The sequence below is a fragment of the Microtus pennsylvanicus genome, chromosome X, assembly GCF_037038515.1.
Source record: "Microtus pennsylvanicus isolate mMicPen1 chromosome X, mMicPen1.hap1, whole genome shotgun sequence".
NCBI classification, from domain to species: Eukaryota; Metazoa; Chordata; class Mammalia; order Rodentia; family Cricetidae; genus Microtus; species Microtus pennsylvanicus.
In genome coordinates this window covers 113,207,388-113,227,996 of record NC_134601.1, presented here as the reverse complement: position 1 = coordinate 113,227,996, position 20,609 = coordinate 113,207,388, and the positions used below count along the sequence as shown (strand labels likewise).

The 20,609-nt window shown below is 43.8% G+C and overlaps 1 protein-coding gene across 1 annotated transcript in view; it reads left to right on the top strand.

Annotated features, from left to right (window-relative positions):
* The first annotated feature begins 3,679 nt into the window (after positions 1 to 3,679).
* Positions 3,680 to 20,609, top strand: part of Sms (spermine synthase) — a 50,198-nt gene continuing 33,268 nt past the window's right edge. Inside the window, exon 1 of the mRNA XM_075957501.1 lies at positions 3,680 to 3,840. Within this exon, the coding sequence (XP_075813616.1) occupies positions 3,792 to 3,840 (49 nt within the window). The 5' untranslated portion in view covers positions 3,680 to 3,791. The remainder of the gene's footprint in view (positions 3,841 to 20,609) is intronic.

Here is a 20,609-nt window from a genome sequence, read left to right as displayed (position 1 = left end):
AAATATCTCTGGAAGTCGGGGCAAACAAGAGCCAGGATAAACGTGGGGTTGGTAGAGAAGCTGGAGGCACCACTATTAGCAAGATTGGGGGATGTCTGGTCGTATTTGTGCTTTGAACAATGTCCACATTTTGTCCCTGGGGAGACATGATTATGGAGTAGCTTTGTTTGTGTCTTGTCCTGGCTGTTTGCAGAGTGCTTTACTGGATTTTAGTGTTTGGGGAGTTGTTTCTCATAGCACACATCTGTCTGTGAGCACATGACCAGGTCCTGGACAGTAAGGCATTTTTTTTTTTTTTTACTTTTTCATTCCTCCATTTTGGTCAAGAACAGAAAAGGCCAACCTGGTGTTTTCCACATTTTGCCAGTGGAAAACATTGTCAACCAGGAAGCTGTTTCAAAGCTTAGGCTATGGTTAATGTGTTATTTCTCATTGCTGTGACACAGTATTTAACATAAACAACTCAAGAGAGTAAAAGGATTCTTTTGGCTTATGGTCTCCATCATGGTTAGCTTGCTCCATTGTTTTGGGGCCATCAGGCAGATGAACATCATGATAGAAGGGCTTTAGGAGCAAAATTGCTTTCCTCATGGTATGTAGGGAGCAGAGAAAATCAGCAAGAGGTCAGGCAAAAGATATCCCCCCCAAAGACACACCCATAGTGATCTACTTCCTTCAGCTAGCTATGTAGGCCTCCTAAAGTTTCTACTACGTTTGGTGACAAAGAGTGTCACCACCTGAGGACCAGGCCTTCAACTTATGTGTGTGTGTGTGGGGGGGGCATTTTGTATTTGTGTTTGTTACTTTTCTGTTGCTGTGCGAAGACACCATGACCAAGGTAGAAACTGTTCATTGGGGCTTACAGTTTCAGAGGGTGAGTCTCTGACCAGCATGGCAGGGAGAATGGCAGCAGGCAGGCCGGCAGAAGTAGCTCAGGGCTCACATCTTGATTCACAAGCATGAGACAGAGCCATCATTTGAAACCTCAAAGCCCACCCACAGTGACCTGTCTCCTCCAACAAGGACACAAGCTCCTAATTCTTCCCAAACTGTTCTGCCAACTGGAGACCAAGTATTTAAACATATGATCCTGTGGAGGTCAGTCTCATTCAAACCACCACAAAGACTAAAATGTAACTTTAGAGAATTCCTCGTACTTTTGTTGCAAGATGAGTGGCAGAGCTCTTTGATGTCATAACAGCTAATCAATTACATTTAACTGGTCAACTATAATACAGTTGCTAATCACAGCCTAAATGCTTAGTTTTAAAACAGCCCTCGAAGTTAGGGATCTAGATTGCAAAAATTCAGGCAATGAGAACATGCTCCAAATCCAAAATCCAAATAGGTTGGAGACGTTTATAGAGGCCTTTGGTTTCTGTTTACTTTTGTTTTTGTTTATTTGTTTGTTTTGTGTTTCCAAGACAGGGTTTCTCTGTGTAGTCCTAGCTGTCCTGGAACTCTCTCTGTAGACCAGGCTGGCCTCAAACTCACAGAGATCCACCTGCCTCTTCCTCCCGAGTGCTGAGATTAAAGGCAGGTGCTACCACTACTTACCTGGCTTCCATGTCCTGTCTTTAATAGTCTTGCTAGGAATGGCCAGGTGGTGGTGGCACACGCCTTTAATCCCAGCACTCGGGAGGCAGAGGCCGGCAGATCTCTGTGAGTTCGAGGCCAGCCTGGTCTATAAGAGCTAGTTCCAGGACAGGTTCCAAAAGCTTCAGAGAAATCCTGTCTCAAAAAACCAACCCCCCCCCTCCAAAAAGAAAAGTTGTAGTCTTGCTGGATTGTGTAGATTTTGGAAGACCTTTGTAGTAAACTGCCAACATCTTCTCAACAACATTGATCCTATATCAAGACCCATTTATTGCTGATATTTTATCTTCTTCCCGAGGCATTTTTGTTAAACTCCACTTTTCTTCATGGCTCTCTTTTGCCATCATTAATGGCAAAGCACCTTAAAGTTCCTCATCTCTGCTTAGTTCACATTTTGCAAGGTGAAATACAGTTTCTGGGGGAGGACTGTTTCAGTCGGCAGCCCATGGCCATCTGCACGGCCCTCCACAATCTGCTGAGCAGGACCAGCTACATACATCCTTTTCACTCGACCTCAACCATTCTGTTCAAAAATTCTGTAGACATCCAAGCAGGGGCTGGCGAATAGTGAAGCTAAGTGCAGGTAGGTGGCTTACCCCCCTGCTGAGCAGGTTATGAAGGGTGTGGCCCGCACATGAACTTCTGCTGTCCTTGTCACACACAGGACAACTGTGTTCCAGTGACTTGACTCCAGAAGAAAGGGAGGCCGAAGGACCAGAGAGCAGAAGAAGTCACAAAACTGAGGACCTGGTTTCCAGAGAAGGAGGCAACAAACAGGTGGCTATTGATAGGAACAAAATAGGAACACACCAAAAAGGGCACCACCCCAAGTAGCATCTTAGCTATGGACGCTTTCCCAGTCGCCTCCCTTCCCGCCAGCCCTCCCCTAAGAAAAGTGGCAAGTGAGCGCTGCTACTTTTGTTTCAGCTCAGTTCTGACCACCCAAGCACAACGACCTACCTACCAAGCCTATAGGTCACAGGTACACAGTAAAAGCCCTGTGCCGGGTGCACTCTTCCTTCCTTTCCTCTTCCGCCCCTCCGGGAAAGATGAGGTTCAAAAATGGTAAGAGAGAAACCCACAGAACAAAACCAATTAGAAAAAAGGCAGAATAACTGTTCTGAATTCAGCGCTAGGTTCTTGCAGGATAGTGAAGGGCTCATTAAAACAAACAAACAAACATTAAATCAACCAACCAAAAGGAAACACACCTCTAAAACTGCGTAAGGGAAAACTAAACTTACTATGTATTTTTTTTTTTTGTGCTGTTGCGGAGGAGTTGGAGAATTCACTAATCAGGAGAGGAACCCCACACAATGATGGAGTCTTTTGCCCAGGGATTTTGCTCCTGCAATAAAAGATGGTTTTAGTCCACAGGCACTTTAGTTCTCTTTTGTTCCTTTTTGGTGAATACTAATGGTCGAAAATGAGGCCGAGGCTGGAGGGCCATTGAGAACAGAGGCACCGTGGAGGGGGAAGTCCTGTGGGAGAAACTCTCAAGTCCACAACTTCTCAGCTCAGCCTTAGTCCTTGACTCTTTTGTTTTCCAATTTTGCATGAAAATGTCACTTGAATGTCCCTGAACATTCTATTCTGTTCTCAAATACTTGCCCCTTACCAATAGAAATGTAATTAATAATCCCATTGGGTTCCACGTGCATTTTAAGAAAAGGCAGGCTGTACTTTTAGAGACTACAGGGGTAGATCCTGGCATTTTATTTAATTTTTTTTCACATGGTCAGGAAGTAACTGGGGCCTTGGCTTGGGGAGGAGGGGTAGGCATATAGGGAAGTGTATAGGGAGGCCCCCCGGAAGTCGCGCTGAGCCGTTTAAACCTGAGGTGACCTCCTAACGGATGGCGAATGGCGGGAGAGCCTGGCCAGAGCTTTAGCGCAGGGCGCGGCCATTGGTGACGCACGCCAGGGAGCCGGCGCCCGCATTTCCACCATTAGCGAGGCCTCACACCCAGCTCTCCAAGTTCGGGGCTGGAGGCGTCCGTGCTTCGCTTCCTCCTCTAGGAGGCGGGTCGGCCCCGCCCCTGCGCCCCGGGTCGCTCCCCGCCGCCCCGCCCACCTCCTACTCCTGGCCTCCCCCGGCGCAGCGCACTCCCCGCCGGCCCGCAGCCTGACACGCCGCGCGGTCCCTCAGTCTCCCGCGGTCGCCTCCCCAGGCATGGCACAGGGCCTCGCCGCACTATGGCAGCAGCAAGGCACAGCACGCTCGACTTCACGCTCGGCGCCAAAGGTGAGGACGCCGCTCGCCACCTGCACCGGCGCCTCGGTGGCGGCAGCGGCAGCGGCGGTGGCGGCCGCGCGATCGTCCCCTCCGCGCCTGCGGTGCTGAGGCCACGGCCAGGCTCTGGGGCGCGCGCCGCGGACTGAACAATGCGGGCGGCCGCGCGGCGCCTGCGTCTCCCCCGGCTGCAGCGCTGAGCACGCCGCTGCTGGCCCTCGTGCATCGGCGGAGGCCGCGCCGCGCCGCTCCGCTCCCCGCTGTGCTCGGTGCTCGGTCCTCGCCGAGCTCGCTGGTGGCCGCACTGCGGGGCCTGGGGGCGAGCTGCGGCGACGTGTGCCAGCCGCACCGCCCTTCCGGGCCTGGATTGTAGGTCCACGCGGGCTCGCTGCCCTCCACGCCCCGCTGGAGGGTAAATCCCTTTCAGGCTGTGGGGCGCGGCGGATCCCCGGTGGGGGCGGGTGCCGGGCGCTGTGGCCGGTTAGAGGCACGACCCGCGAGGCAGGCCTGGGCGGGGGGTGTGCGCGGCGCGGGACTGCTGCCCACGCCACCTTTTCCTGTGCTGGCAGGCTGCTGAATTTCCCTCTTGGGGGTGGGGTGGGGGTTTCCCCTTGAGGGCAGCCAGGGCTGGAGGAGGACCAGGGCCACTTAGCGCACGCAAGGTTCTTAGTCCACTGTGTAGGACACCGAACCTCCGAAAAGGGACCCGGAGGACAGAGAAAGGAAACGATTATTATTCTTGGGGGTGGGGGAAGGATGAGATTTGGGCGCGGGAATTATAGCCACCACCATCACTTATAATCCGCGAGGCTCAGAAACCCGAGCCTGGTCTTCCCAGAAAAGGCTGGGAGAATCTATCGCTGACTGGAATTTGGAGGGTAGGGATGCAGTGCGGGCTTCTTTTCTTTGAGAGAATCCAGCCTGGGAGCAGGGGGCGGGAATGATGGGGCCTTTAAACGACTGCTGCCGACTAGCATGTGCACTTCCCAGATCATCCCACATGCAGTGTGCTGCTCAGACCTTGCTTTTTCTCTGCTTTCTCGATTAATGGAACACCCTTTCTGTTCGGATTTTTAACATCGACTTTGTTGCTTTCTGAACTTCTGAGCGCTCACTTGGTACTTTTTCCTTCAATCCTAAAATATCTCAGAGAGCACAAGATTAATAATTTAAAGACAAAAAAATTAAATCTGGGCAGTTGGAGCAAAGTCTGGCTTTTAGTCTGCCTTTTCTAATTGGTTTTGTTCTGTGGGTTTCTCTCTTACCATTTTTGAGCCTCATCTTTCCCGGAGGGGCGGAAGAGGAAAGGAAGGAAGAGTGCACCCGGCACAGGGCTTTTACTGTGTACCTGTGACCTATAGGCTTGGTAGGTAGGTCGCTGTGCTTGGGTGGTCAGAACTGAGCTGAAACAAAAGTAGCAGCGCTCACTTGCCACTTTTCTTAGGGGAGGCTGGCGGGAAGGGAGGCGACTGGGAAAGCGTCACAGGTAAGATACTACTTGGGTGGTGGGGCTGGAAGGGAGTGTAAGATCACAAAGGCTTTCCTGAGAGTTAGTTACCTTGGCCGCTTTCAGGGCTGACTGGCGAATGGGAATTCTAGCACCCGGTGAATTGGGTGGTGAGAAAAGTGAAGAGCCTGGTGAGCGGAGCAAAGGCCTCCCCCAACTGGGAAGGGGTGAATTTGGGGGATGTGTCCCCTCGTGTAATCCCCAGGGGAACACTTAATCCTTCATGGACTTTCTGGAGGGACAGTGTGCTCAGCATGAGGTCAAAGAAATTCTAGCCCTTCCAGAGACAATAGAACCCTCTTCTGCTTAGTTTCAGTGTTGAGCATGAAGGACAAGGGCACACCTGTAAAGCTCGGTGAAAGGCGCATAAGAGGGAAATGTCAAACATCAGTTGTTAATGTTTTAACTTGCACTTTGTTAATTAAAACTAAGAAAACTTGAGCCAGGCACATTGGCAGACTTTTAATCTCAGCCCTCAGGTGGGTGGGTCTTAAGGTCTCTAAATCCCTTCCAGCTTGGTTAGATCCTTTCTCAAAACAACAAATAAACAAGAAAGGATTGGGCAGGCCGTGTCTCCTCCTTGTGGTGAAGCAAGAGTTCAAGGCCAGCCCGGTGACGGCGCACGCCTTTAATCCCAGCACTCTGAAGGCAGAGGCTGGCGGATCTCTGAGTTCGAGGTCAGCCTGGTCTACAGAGCTAGTTCCAGGACAGGCTCTAAAGCCACAGAGAAACCCTGTCTCAAAAAAACCAAAAAAAAAAAAAAAAAGAACAAAAAACCAAGAGTTCAAGGCCAACCTGGGCTGGAGAGAGAGTCCACCTCAAAAACCTAATGATAGCAAAGAAAGTTTTGACAATATGGTGATGAGCCTTTTAGGAAAAGAAAAGGCCAACTATATTCAGCTGTATATAGGTATGTAAGATCTGGAATTCTTAAAACGATCCATCACTAAATAAAGCTTAAGGCATGGCCTTGCTATCCACATTCACATTTGGAAAATGGGGTGATTTGACTACATCATAAGGATTTCTAAATTCCTTTTCTTTTCAATCAAGGGGTGCTTGGTGAGAGATCTATGTGTGAGGTCAACATTTAATTGTTGAGAATGAGTCAAAGGCATTACTCCTGGCGTTTAAGTATTGGATGTGACTCAAGGGTGAGTCAAATGGTTGTAGAGCTTGGGTGCATGTACTCCCCCCTCCCATTTGTCAGTAATCCTTCCTAAGGGAGCAGTTTTATGATGTAATTTCAGTGGAGTTAAACTTGAACTACTTCGCACTGTTACTGTTTCCGTTCCAGTCTAACCTGGTTACCAATGCGAGCTGGTAATTCCAACCCACCCAACCACTTAAGTCTGATGGTAGTCCTTAGCGCACCGGCTGATGAAGTAACCCAGAAGGTTGTTTCCACTAAAACAAATGGTCGTTTTATTTATTTAAGGTGTATTTTCATTTTATGTGCATTGGTTTCTCATCTGCCTGTGTGTCTGAGTGAGGGTGTCAGGTTCCCTGGAACTGGATGTACAGACAGTTGTGAACTGCCATGTGGGTGCTGGGAATTGAACCTGGGTCCTCTGGAAGAGCAGCCAGTACTTTTAACCGCTGATCCATCTCTCCAGCTCAACAAAGCTCATCTTGGGTCATCCTGTAAGTAAAGTGTTGGACTCTGAAGACTGTTGATTCCAGGAAACATGAGATTCTCTTTTTTCAGCTCAAAGCTAACAAGAGTAAATTGGTCCCATGGTGTAGTTGGGCACCCTGGGACTGGTGGAGGACACAACTCTTTTTGTTCTAGTCCCAGCCCCTAGTCAGGATGCTGGCTTTGGAGAGCTGAGCGAGGCATTATATCCTCTCCATGCTTGTTGGAGCAGTATCTTGCCAGCCAGTCAGCTCTGAAAACTTAGGTTAACTATGGTTCTTTTTGTCTTTTCTTGGGCTGGATATATTCAGGAAGCCGATTTCTAAAGTGATCTATGTTGTGAATCATTGTAGATGATACAAATGGTACATTGTAGATAGTGGGTAAATGTTAGTTGTGTGATAAATGCTTATGTGAGCCAGGTACACCTTTCCTTTATTGAATTAAAGCATCCCTTCCCAAAGTAACATGCTTCTCCCCACCCACCCCTCTTTCTTTTTGGTTTTTGGATACAGGATTTCCCTATGTAGTCCTGGCTGTTTTGGAACTTGCTATGTAGATCAGACTGGCCTCAAATCAACAGAGATCTTCCTGCTTCTGCCTCCTGAGTGCTGAGATTAAAGATGTGATCACCAGCTAGGCCCAACATGAGCAACAGGACTGGTAAAAATGTAGAATTTCAGACCACTGCAGAACAAAATCACTAGTTTTAGTTAGAATATGTGACATAAAAATATAATTTAAAAATATGATTTTGGGCTAGGCATGTGCCTTTAATTCCAGCACTTGGGAGGCAGAGGCAAGTGGATCCCTATGAGTTTGAGGCCAGCCTGGTCTACAGAGTGAGTTACAGGACAGCCAGGGTTACACAGAGAAACCCTGTCTCAGAAAACCAAAAAAAAAAAGATTTTATTGGTGATAATGGATAAGAGTGAGTAGTTGGGGAGAAGATGCGTATTTTGCCACATTCAAATCCGAAGGCCTCTTGGGTTGGATTTACTGGTCCTTGGGCTTCTCTGGATGCCAAGAATAGAATGTAGTCTGGAGTGAGAGCACTGGGATTGCCCCACAACTTTATTTTACTTGGAGTAAGTTTTACCATAAGTGAATTGTGTTTGAAATGTTTTATGGACTGCTTGGAAGAGGGCCCCAGTTAGAGTCTGCCTTTCCTTTGGCTTGCCTGTTTGGTTTACTTTGTTGTGAGTTTTATTTATTTTCTTTCTTTTTTATGAACCTCTCTTCCTCTGGATTTGTAGAAGATTCTTAGTAGCACTGATCATTCTCCAGATGACTCCAGGCAAAATAATCTTCCATTGCTGGGAGATTTGTTTTGTGAGCCTACTATTAAAAATTTGATCAAAATTTATTGTATAAAAATAAAAAAATAATGAAAAATGTATAAACCATAGTGTTTCTATATAGAGTACTTTCTACATTATCTCAATTTCCTTAAGCTGCTGGAGGAAGCATATGGTAAAATTAATTTGTACTTTATATTAAGTAGTCTTTCCTAGCTTTCACTGAATGCTTCTCTCTTGTTTTAAATGCTTTGGGAGGGACAGTGGCTGTTAAAAACATTATAACCAAGGCGCTGACAGCCGCCTCCTTCCCTCCCAGTAGAGGAGAGGCACTTTTTCAAGTCCACTGACCCTATGTGAGCCATTAAAGAGAGGAGTTTCCAGTTGAATAACTGGTAGGCAATTTGTTTTGTTTGTTTTGAGAAAAGAAAGCCAGTTTGGTTTTTCTGTTGGAGGAATTACCAGTTTGGAATCTTCTCATCTCTCCTGCATACAATTAAATTGGCTGTATTTGAATTGGCAACCCCTTCTTTAAAGAGTTGAGACTAACAGCCCTGAGGCCTTTAATAGCTTTGATCCTTGGTGCTCTCCGGTTTTGGATTTGGTATCTTAAAGATTAGAGTTGCCACTCTTTAATTTAATTGCAACTCCATAACCTATCTCCACTAACCCTTGTAGCTAAGGATTCATTTATTAAACTACTGGACGTTTGTGAGGGTATTGTAGTATTTACCTGTGATCTGTAGACAGTGTGGATACTGAGGTAGGATGATCACAAGTTCATGTCAAGACTGGGCTGCATAGCAAGACATTAAAAAATTGTCTTATGGTTGTGTATTTAAAAATTTCCCCAGTATGGCTATTTGTGAGTTTACTTTTAGAGTCAATAATTATTCTGGTTGTTTAATCCACCATCTCACTACAATTGTAACCCAAACCTGCTGGTGAGCCCTGCAGCTCCAACCAACCATTTCATGGTAGTTTAATTACAAGCTTGGTTCTTTTGAAAAGTGAAGAAACCTCCTCAATTGAATCTGCAAGCCAAGTATGTAAACCATGCACAAATGCTCTTTTAAACTCTTTAACAACTAGGCACTTTTCCAGACCTCAGGAAAAACAGCTCTGCTGCCTTACGGTGTGATGAGCCTGGGTTTCATTAAATCGGTAGTGTCATCTGTGTTCTTGGAGAAACCATTGAGGAAGTGGCAATACCAGTAATCAAATGCATTGATGTTTTTAAGCCCCAAACTAAAAGGAGCTAGGAGGAACCAATAGCTTTTCTTGCTTCCCTGAGCTGATTTAACTGGATAGTTTAACAAATGCATCTTAATTCCTTCTCCATAAAGGCATTAATAAGACCAAAATCACACACATTGTGTTGTTGGGTGGGATAATCAATAAAATGCTTGGGAGAGTGTCAAATGAGATATAAAATACTTAACACTAATTACAGTATTTAGGGCCGAATACTTTGAAACTGTGCCAGCCAATAACGATGCTCAGATAGATAGGTATAAAGTGGTACAAATTAGCTTACTCAGATTTGGAGAGTTCTGGCAAGAGAGGTGGAAATAATAAGATGGCTTATGATTTGAACCCAGGTCTTATTTAAAGCCCCTGTCCCATGTTATTGGTTAAAGTGTTGGTATGACATGATTATTTTTACCCAAGAATGGAAATTTACTTAGTAAGAATCCTGAGCAATGTCTATGTTGCTGCTTTATTTAATACTGAATTCTCTTTTTCCAGGAGTACAGATCATAGTGTTGAAACAAGGCTAAGTGATATGCATGCCCAAGGGCCTTCCAGATTTTTCTGTTGGCGTAGAACATAGAATTGAATGTAGAAGGTTTCTGAAATGATAAAAAAAACTTTGAAAAAAGATTATTTTTAGGACCAATGCCTTGGATCACTCTCTGGGAAAGTACATTTTATAAAGAGGAATGTTTTATAGTGGTGCTTAATGTCGAAGCTCAAAGTATCACACTGAGGCCTAGTGCCTCAGTTCTGTTTGGAAGTGTTGGCAATGAAGTACCCTAGGCCTTCCTGTACAAATATCAGATATTTCTAGTTTGTCTAGTTTGGAGCAGGTGACTTTGGTGTTAGAAGAAAGAACTTGCCATCAGCTTAAGTCCTTTTGGTATGAGGTATAAAAATTTGGTAAGATTTAACAAAAAATAACTGGCTGACAAGGTGACTCAGCTGGTACAATCCCTGGAACCCACATGATAGAGGAGAGAGCCAACTCCGTCAAGTTGTTGTTTGACATCTACAAGTGGGCATACACACAAAGCAAATGCAAAAAACCCAACATGCTTTGTTTTTCTTTGAATTAAGAATCTGGCTTCAGGAGACTGCAGAAAAAGAAACTGCTGAAGTAGTCATTTATAGAGTCAGCCTTCCTTCCTTCCTTCCTTCCTTCCTTCCTTCCTTCCTTCCTTCCTTCCTTCCTTCCTTCCTTCCTTCCTTCCTTTCTTATTTTGATATAGCTCTTCTCTGTGTGGTCCTGGCTATTCTGGAACTCCCTACATAGACCAGTCTAATCTAGAACTTCTAGAACAGTGGTTCTCAACCTTCCTAATTCTGTGGCCCTTTAATACAGTTCCTCATGTTGTGGTGACCCCAATCATAATATTTTTATTGCTACTTCATAACTGTAGTTTTGCTACTTTGTGAATTATAATGTGAATATCTGATAATACAGAGTATCTAACATGCGACCTCAAAGAGGTTGTAACTCACAGGTTGAGAACCACTGACTTAGACACTGAATAACGAAGCCACCTGACATCCCTAGGACTCAGTCAGGCATCACAAGTCATCCTGTGATACATCAGCTTAAGCAGCATGCATTCAGAAGGGGAAAAGAGTAAACTCAGGCTACAGCTATGAAGAGAACCAAAGCAGAAGAGAACATTAAAAGAAAACATCTGACCAAAGTTAAATAGCCACCCCTTCCCTTTATAGTGGCAACATTGGTATGTTTGTGAGGTATAAAAGGTCCCCAGCCACCACTTCCCAGAGCATTGGGGCACGTCTCAGACTGGCCCCGAGATAGGAGAGTGGTAATAATTTCCTTTAGCTTCATCCAGAAAAAAGTGGGATTGGCCAGGCCTGGTGGTGCATGCCTATAATCCTGGCTTCTTAGGAGGATGAGGTAATCAACCTTGTCTTAAAATAAAACGCACCCCCACCCCCCACCCCCCGCAAATTGTTGGAGACATAACTCAGGGTCATAGGACTTCCACAGCATGCACAAAGGTCCTGGGTTCTGTGGGTTCCGTAGCACAAGAGGAAGAAAATGGGATTCACACTTCTAGAAATCCTTTCTAAGACCTTTCTTTACCCACTAACTCTAAGTGGACAGAATTCCTTACAAGTAAGGTCCCTAATATTGCTGTTTCATAGATTTTTGTCTCATATGTGCCCAACTGTGAGTCAACAATGAAGTAATGTTCAAAGAGATTAAACAGTTAAAACATTATGTACTTTGTGGTTGTAAAAATCATGTTTTTGGGAACTATTCCTAACAAACTTCCTTGCTGGGTAGTGGTGGCCCTTAATCCCTGAGGCAGTGAGTTCAAGGCCAGCCTGGTTTGCAAGAGCTAGTTCCAGGACAGCCAGAGAAACCCTGTCTTGAAAGAAACAAAACAAACAACAACAACAAAACAAACAACAAAAAGAAGCCTCCTCTACAGCACTATCAATTTCATATTTGTGTGAGGCCCTTCAAAATGGACCTCTGAATATCTTACTCAGAGCCTAGATGGTGAGAGAAATGCCATGGTAGAATGGGAGAGAGAGAGAGAAGACAAACAATCCAAGCATGAACAGAGCCATGTGCTGTGACAAATTCCAGATGGGAAAAGAGCCATGTGAGGGGCCTGGGAACCTGTACTTCCAAATGTTTCCAGATGACTCAGAAGCGGGCAATCAACCTCACTGGCTTTCTGTGATCAAAAGGCAGAGGAATAGGAAAACTTTCTGGAAAGGTCCACATAGTAATCAGGTGCTGCAGGCCAGTCAGGCTCCAAGTCCCAGATTCTCAAAGTGCCTTTACCTGTTATTTACAACTCTTTAAAAATGCTTAGCTGGAGGGTCAGATTAGACCAGGGCTTCTGAGCAGGATTTGGCCCAAGGACTTTAATTTGCTGACCCTTGGGTCTAAGGTCTTCTCTAGCTCTAAAGTCTTAATCAACAAGGACATTTAGCTCTAATTTGACAATCCAAATTTTCGAAGTGGCTTCTTAGAAGTTAAGCCTCAAATAACACAAGCACTATTTCCTGCAGTTAAGTCACCAACTTCTAGCCGGGCGGTGGTGGCGCACGCCTTTAATCCCAGCACTCGGGAGGCAGAGGCAGGCGGATCTCTGTGAGTTTGAGACCAGCCTGGTCTACAAGAGCTAGTTCCAGGACAGGCTCCAAAACCACAGAGAAACCCTGTCTCGAAAAACAAAACAAAGAAAAAAAGTCACCAACTTCTTAATTAACTGCTAGAGAAAACTGTCAATCGTCTATCTAAGATGCCTGCTCTTGATGGAGTATTTGGAAATAACACTGGCAACTAGTGAAAACCATCCCATGATAGAGAATATTTAGGGAGAACAGTTTCCATTTTAAAGTTTTAAATCACCAATCTTTGTTCCCACTTTAAGAAAAAAAACAAGCTGGGAGGACATCAAGGAAAAACTGTCTCATTAAAAAAAATAAATTAGGGAAATAACAAACCAGCAAGGCTGGCAAAGGAAAAAAGAGAAGTCATGCCAATAGTAGGAAAAAAACAAAATATCAGCAAAATGGGCTACCATTGCAGACCCCATAGGCACCAGAAGGCTAGGAGAATACTACAAATAATCTGACCCAGAAACACTTGACACCTTCCAAAAGAAATGGGCCAATTCCAACAGCACAGAATGCTACAATTTGTTCAATATGAAATGGGGAATAGCTTAACAACCTTACAACTGAAAAAAAACCACCTTAATTTTAATTGTGTAAATTCTAAAGACACTGTAGATGAGATACCTCAGCAGGTGAAGACTCGCACCACCAAGCCTGACAACCTAAGTTGTAGAGGAGAGAAACAATTCCCACACCTTGTCTTCTGATCTCCACAGGTGCTTGCACTCTCTGTCTCACACAAACATGTAGATAAGTACTGTAATTTTAAAAAGGACTCCAAAGAACTCCTAAATAATTCTAACAAACATTCAAAGAAAAATTACCTCCATTTTGCTGTAATGGAAGAAGACAGCAGAGGAGAGGAGGCCTCAATTTTATGAAGTCAGAGATATTGGAATACCAAAACCCGACAAAGATAGTCCAAAACCAGACAGCATAGACACAAAGTCTATAGCAAGCTGGCGGACAAATCCTTTGCGAATAGGATTCAACAGTTTAGAAGAATAATTACATAAATGACCAAGTGATAGCTTCATCTTGGTATACAAGAATGTTTCAATCGTTTAAAAAAACTATCAGGAAAAAACTTACCCAGTATATTAATAGGCCAAAGAAAAACTTCACATTATTCTAAATTAGGACAGAAAGAGTAATAGAAAATCTAACACCTCTTTAAGATAAAGGAAAAGAGAACTGAGCCTAATTTCCTTAATTCCATAAAGGGCATCTACAAAGTCTACTTTACACGATAGCAAACAGTGAGCAGCTTCCCTCTCTAAGGGTAACAAGGCACATCTGTTCTCACCACTGCCAGTAAGCCAGCCAAGAAGTAGAGCCAGGTGAGCAAGGCACACAGTTTAACAGCTTTCCTAAGGTAAACCAGGTAGTAAGTGGTAGGTCCAGGACTGAAGCAGGTAGACTCCCAAACCCATTTCACTTCTCTGTTTTATGTGGCGCTGGCGTTTTGTGTCAGAACATGTATAATGTCACAGGTCAGAGGAGGGGTCTGCTCTCTCCTTCCACCGCGTGAGTTCCAGGCATGCCACTCAATTTGTCAAGCTTGGCGGCAAACGTCTTTTACTCCCTAAGTTAGTGGTTCTCAACCTGTTGCAACTCCTTTGGTGGTCGAATCACCCTTACACAGGGATTGCATAGTGAATATTTACATTATGACTCATAACAGTAGCAAAATTGCAGCTATGAAGTAGCAATGAAAAAATTTTATTGTTGGGAGGTACCACAACAGAAACTATATTAAAGGGTCACAGCATTAGGAAGGTTGAGAATCACTAATAACTCATAACAACTAACAGTATTTATCTTTCCCCAAAATAAAAGACAGGCCTTAGCAAAGGCTCCATCCCTATGCTTTTTTTAAAGTCTCATTTACTTTTGCTTTATGCATATGGTTGTTTTGCCTTCATTTTATATCTGTGCATCATATGTTTACAGTGCTTCCGGAAACCAGATGAGGGCACTGGATCCTCTGGACCTGGAAATACAGACTGCTATAGTTGCCACATGGTTGCTGGGAACCAAACTCCAAGACTTCTGGAACAGCAGCAGGGGCTCTTAACCCACTGAGCTATCTCTCCAGCCCCTCTGTGCTTTGCAAAAATTTAAACAATTTTAAGGATGACATGCATAGATATGCTTATGTGGATGGGAAAAAAGCTCAGAGGCCTTAACTCTACACAAAGACCTATACACAACTAAGGAATCCTGAGAGCAGGAGAAATAGTGTTTGGTATTGGTTATCCAATACCAAATGATCAGCCCTGAAAATCTGTATACAAGTAACATCATACAGACCAAGCATGTCGTATTTCTTTAGGAGTGTGTGTCTGTATGTAACAATAAATAAGAGGTCATGAATTTGAAAGAGCAATGGGGCAGGGGAAGTATTCATGGGAAGGCTTAGGGAGAAGAAAGAGGGAAATTGCATAATTATAATCTCAATACAATTTAAAAACAAAAATTAAACCAATTTTACATTTTTAGTTTGGTTTATGTGTATGTGTACATGCATGTGCACTGGCACCATGGTTCCTGTCCCAAGGCATTGTACCATGGTGCCTGAGCCTCAGTGTGCGTATGGAGGTCAGAGGACAGCCGGGAGGAGTTAGTTTTCCTCCAATGTGGCTTCTAGGTATCAAATCAGGTTCATGTGACTTGGCAGCAAGCACCTTTAGTCACTGAGCCATATTCCAGTCTACTGTGCTTTATTTCTCTACCTTGATTACATTCTCCCATGGGTTAAATTAGAAGGAAGATTGGAGTTTGCTCTCCAGGTGAACATAGGCTGTGAGGGTGAAGCTAGACCTGGGCTTGTCTCCCTCTCTAGACTCCTAGTTTTGTGAAGAAAATGGTCTTACAAGGAAAGAGGGGATATAATTTTTTATTGGCATTTTTGTTTCCAAACCAAAGAAGGCTCAGAATTGTATGCTAAATTACATTTTTGTAAGCTCCTCTTCACTTACCAGGCTTATAGAGCACAGGTTGATATGACTGATTTTTAAAGCGAAACAACTGCATCTGCCCACCATCTAGGGTAGGTATGTTATGGGAAGCTATTACTGGCCCATGTGTCCTTAGAAATGTCTGTCCCTTTAACTGTTTTCTGTTGCAGTGGAAATGGGATGGCAGTGCAGGGAAATTAGCAGCACATTTCCATTATGTTATAACTTGGTATGTTGTAAATTTTAAGGAATAGTCATTGTGGCTAGTACTTCATAAACATTTCCATCTGGCTTGCCTTAACGTGTGTTTGCATGCAAGGAGTCTGGCTATTATTTCTGTGTTGGTGCTACATGGCTGTTAATCTAACTTCAGTTGGCCTTTTTTTCTTATTTCTTTCTGAAGTTAATATTTTTTGGTTGGGTTGCTCTTTATGAACATCAGAAACCGTGGTCTAGAGCAAGCCTGACTTAAAATTGCTAACTCATCGTTGTCCCAGTCTGCGTTTTGCAGCCATACTTCTCTTCTGTGACTGAAGAGCATTAGGAGCTCTGGCAGCAGGATAGCTGCACAGGAACAGTCCTGTGGTTGCCTCATACTTAAGAGCTTAAGAGTGCTCTTTAGACCTTTACTGTTGGGTGATGAGAACAGATGGAAAGACTCCCTAAGCCACAGAGAAACCCTGTCTCAAAAAAAAAAAAAAAAGAAAGAAAGAAAGACTCCCTACCTACTCTGTGGTCTTTACCTGCTGTCTTGCAGCTGTGCCTGAGCCTAGCAGAGACTTGTGTTGGAGGGACTTTGTCTTTCCTTGGTTATCTCTGAGTAAACAGGAATAGGAAGGCTCAGCTCATTTCTTTGAGTTTATTCTGACCTCTTTATTAAGTTATGATCCACACTGTAACAGATACCACTAATTGAATTTCTAAAAGCTTTTAAATTTTATTTATGTGTATGTGTGCATAACTGTGTTTGGGTGCCTGCAGTGGTCAGAAGGAGGCATAGGAATCCCTTGGAGCTGGAATTATATAATCAGTAGTGAGTTGCTTAATGTGGGTGTTGGGAACTGAACCCAGGTCTTCTGGAAGAGCAAGTGCTTTTAGCCCAGAACCTGTATTTTCTTAAAGGTACTGAGTCTTTACATTGGCCCACAAGATAACTAAGAACAAGATGAAAGCCGGCATCTGTCTTCATTTGTGTCCTGTCTTTTTTACTTTAGGTCAGACTCCTGCTTGATTCTGCTAAAGCTTGGTGATCACTAAGAAGTATGTCTACCTAATGTAGTAGGTACTAAAGTATGTCTATCTCATTCCCCTTTAAGGCTGAGAAGAGCCATTTATCTAAGCCCACAGTTACCCTAGATTACTAGAACAATAAGGCCTTGCAGGTCAAGCATAGCCTGTTAGAATTGCTGGGACCAGGTTTTAAAACTCCATATGCAACTTGGATATATGATTCCCTGGCTGTATTATAGTTTTCAGTATAATATCCACAGAGTTCTGTGACTACCACCATAGTCAGTCTTAGAATATTTTCATTGCTTTGGAAAGAAACCTTGTTATTCCCTAGTTGTTAGCCTAGTTCCTTCTGACTTTTTAAAAAATAATTTATTTAACTTTATTTTATGTGGATTGGTGTGAAGGTCTCAGAGGTATCAGATCCCCAGAAACTGGAGTTACAGACAGTTTTAGCTGCCATGTGGGTGCTGGGAATTGAACCGGGTCCTCTGGAAGAACAGCCAGTGCTCTTAGCCCCTGAGCCATCTCTCCAGACCCACTTCTGACTTCTTTATCATTGATTCCTCCCGTGCTCTGGCAACAGCTATCTTTCAGAGTTAGCATTTATGATCACATTATAGAGATAGAGTTGTGTGTTCTCTAGTCCCTTATATTTGGCTTCTTTATGTTTTTGAGATCCATCCATGTTGAATGTAGCGTGTATCTGTACTTTGTTTCATTTGTGGCTGAGTAACAGCCCACAGGATGGATAGTAACATACATTGCTCATCCATTTATACCTTGATGGACATTTTGGTTGCTTTTGCTTTTTGGGTGTTATGAGTCACGTTGCACCAAACATTCATATCTGCTTCTGTTTGAGGTGATTAATTGCCATCCAACTGTTGTTTGAGAGAGAGAGAGAGAGAGAGAGAGAGAGAGAGAGAGAGAGAGAGAGCCAGACCCAGAGACAAAGACAGGAAGACTGGACTTGAAAATACAAAACCAAACCGTCAGAGATTGACTGGTCTAGGATCCAGAACCACCTGTTTTTACCTTCACTTTAATCCGTGGAAAGTTATTTGGTTTCTGAATGTCTTGAGAAATATGGACAGACTCTTTTTGAAGTTAAAAAGTTAAAAAATATAAATTGCAATTTAGACTTCCTGTGAAGGCTTCACACACTTGTTACACACACACTTGTTACACACACACACACACACACACACACACACACACACACACACACAGAGTGATGCATGCCTGTAGTCTCATCTACTAAGGAGGCTGAGGCAGGAGAATCGCTTGAGTCCAGGAGTTTGGGCTTAGCCTGAACAACATAGACTCTCACAAAACAAAAGCAAACAAAAAACAAGGCACTGGAGAGATGGCTCAACCCTTGCTGCTCTTGCTGCCTTTCCAAGGCACTCTAATTCAGCTAGTTTTCAGTGCTCATGTTGGATGGGTGGCCTGCAACTGGTGTAACTCTGGCTCCAGGGAATCTGATTCGGTCTTCTGGCCTCCTCAGCACCTGCATGTATTTTATGCATGCATTTAGACAAAAGACTACAAATGTACATAAATAAATAAAAATTTAAACACTTCCCTTATAGTCATATTTTATTTGTGTTTTAATAAATAAAGCTTGCCTGAAGATCAGAGTGCAAAGCTAGCCACACTAGTCAGTCAGCCATACAGGCCAGGCAGTGGTGGCATACACCTTTAATCCAGCAGCCGTACTAGTTGGTCATAGAGGCTGGGCAGTAGAGGTGCATGCCTTTAATCCCAGCACTAGAGAGGAATAGAAGACAGGAGGAGACAGGAGCTCAAGGTCTCATTCTGCAGTCACACCGAGAATAGGCTTACCCGGCCTTGGTGTAGAGGTAAGAACTCTAGTAGCTGGCTGCTTTGCTTTTCTGATCTTTGCTTTTCTGATCTTCAGGTTGAACCCCAATATCTGTCTCTGGGTTTTTATTATTCATGCTGCATCCCCTCAAAAAAAAACCCCAAAAAACAAAACCATCACACCTGCCCCTACCTCCCCCATCCCCCCAAACAGACACTGCCCAACCAAACCAAACAAAAAGACCAGCAAATTTCTGGAGACTTTAGGGAATACTTGGGTGAGAGGAAGCCTGTGAGTGGTGCTTTATAGTCTTTTACAAAAGGAATCATGCCAGTGGTTGGTAATTCCTGAACACACAGTTCTTTTTGGATCGCCATAATTCACATAGAAGGCATTTTAGTGTACAGTTACAAGTTTGAATTAATGCCTGCAGTTGGGTGCTCATCATTGCTGCTCCTGCTACTACTACTACTACCACCACCACCCCCTCAAATGGATTTTTAAGGAGACTAAGAAACTTCAAAGTGGATTGTGTTCTGGTGTTCCTTGCTTCCTCTTTTGGGATTGATTATCCAAAAAACAAAAAAACCCCAAAGTTAGTTGATGTGTGAAGGAAACTACATGGCTTAAGCCTAAGTTATTTAGCTTTGAATGTGCGCTAAAGTGAGTCTGGGGTTTAGGAGAAAGAACTTTGGTGTGTTAGTAGTTTCCCTGCAGGCGGCTGCAGAATGTCTTTCCATGTAAAAGCTTCAGAGCTTTGGAAAGACCAAGTTGGAGTGGCTTAGTTTGCAGCTGCTGTAGGAGTGGCTTTCTGTCTCTAGCTCATCACTTTTAGCCTGTGATGATGAGACTGTTTAAACATCCCATGGAGTTTAAATGGCTTGAGCCTTACTGTGGGAGAGTAGTTTTGGTGGGGGATTAATGATGAGGTATGGAATTCCCAGGCTTTACAATTAAAAGTATGCTTGACCAGAATAGAAATTCAACACCCTCCCATTTCAGAAGCCAGATGCTGTGTGAATGTGAAAGCCAAAAACAGTGCAGAGAAAAAAAATTGTTCCAATTCCTTCCTCTTATAGAGGAGATTTAAGACTGCCCATGGGATGACCAGCTGAGTTGGCTGTGGAGTCCCATGACTCTGAATGAAAGACGGCATCTGTTCATAAGACACAGCTGGAGTTTTACAGCTTTAGAAATTTCTCAAGACATTCAGTGTGTCCAGGCCATAGTTTTCCTAAGAGTAGTTTTTTAATTTGAAAAATGTAAAGCCATACATCAAAGTCCCAAGTGTTAGAATTTGCCAAATTCCCTCTAATGTACTGGGCTTGATAAGGTGTATTTTGTTCCCTAAAAATGAAGAAGGACCTGGACTGAAGGCATGACAAATTTTCTGTCTTTATCAGCATCTTGGGTTTTTAGTCAGTATGTCTCCTTGGGCTCCTAAGGTCGTTCCAGCTAACCTGTTGCTTACCCTATGGCGGCACATGCAGCTGGTCTATTTTATGGTTGAGGAAGTTAGGTCTCCAAGTGAGATGTGTCCCAGCCAGGGAATTTGGGTGGAGCAGAGACTGTGTTGGGGGTTTGTAGGAAAAGGTTGGTAGGAGGGTACTATTTTAGGTACATCTTAAGTGGCCAATGGTTCGGGTAAAGTTTCACTCACCAGAAATACTTGAGTCCAGAAGTGTTTTAGATTGTACATTAAATGTTTTTTACTTAATTTTTGAATATTTATAGGTTTGGTGATGGGATATAAGTTTAAATACAACATTTATGTGTTTCTATAGCTACTTATTTATGTTTCAGATATAACTTATATACAGTCTGAATTTGCTATTTCATAGAATATTATAAGTGAATTTTAGAGTTTGAGATTACAGAGCTTCATCCTCTATACTTAGAAAAAGAGACACCATGAGCCGGA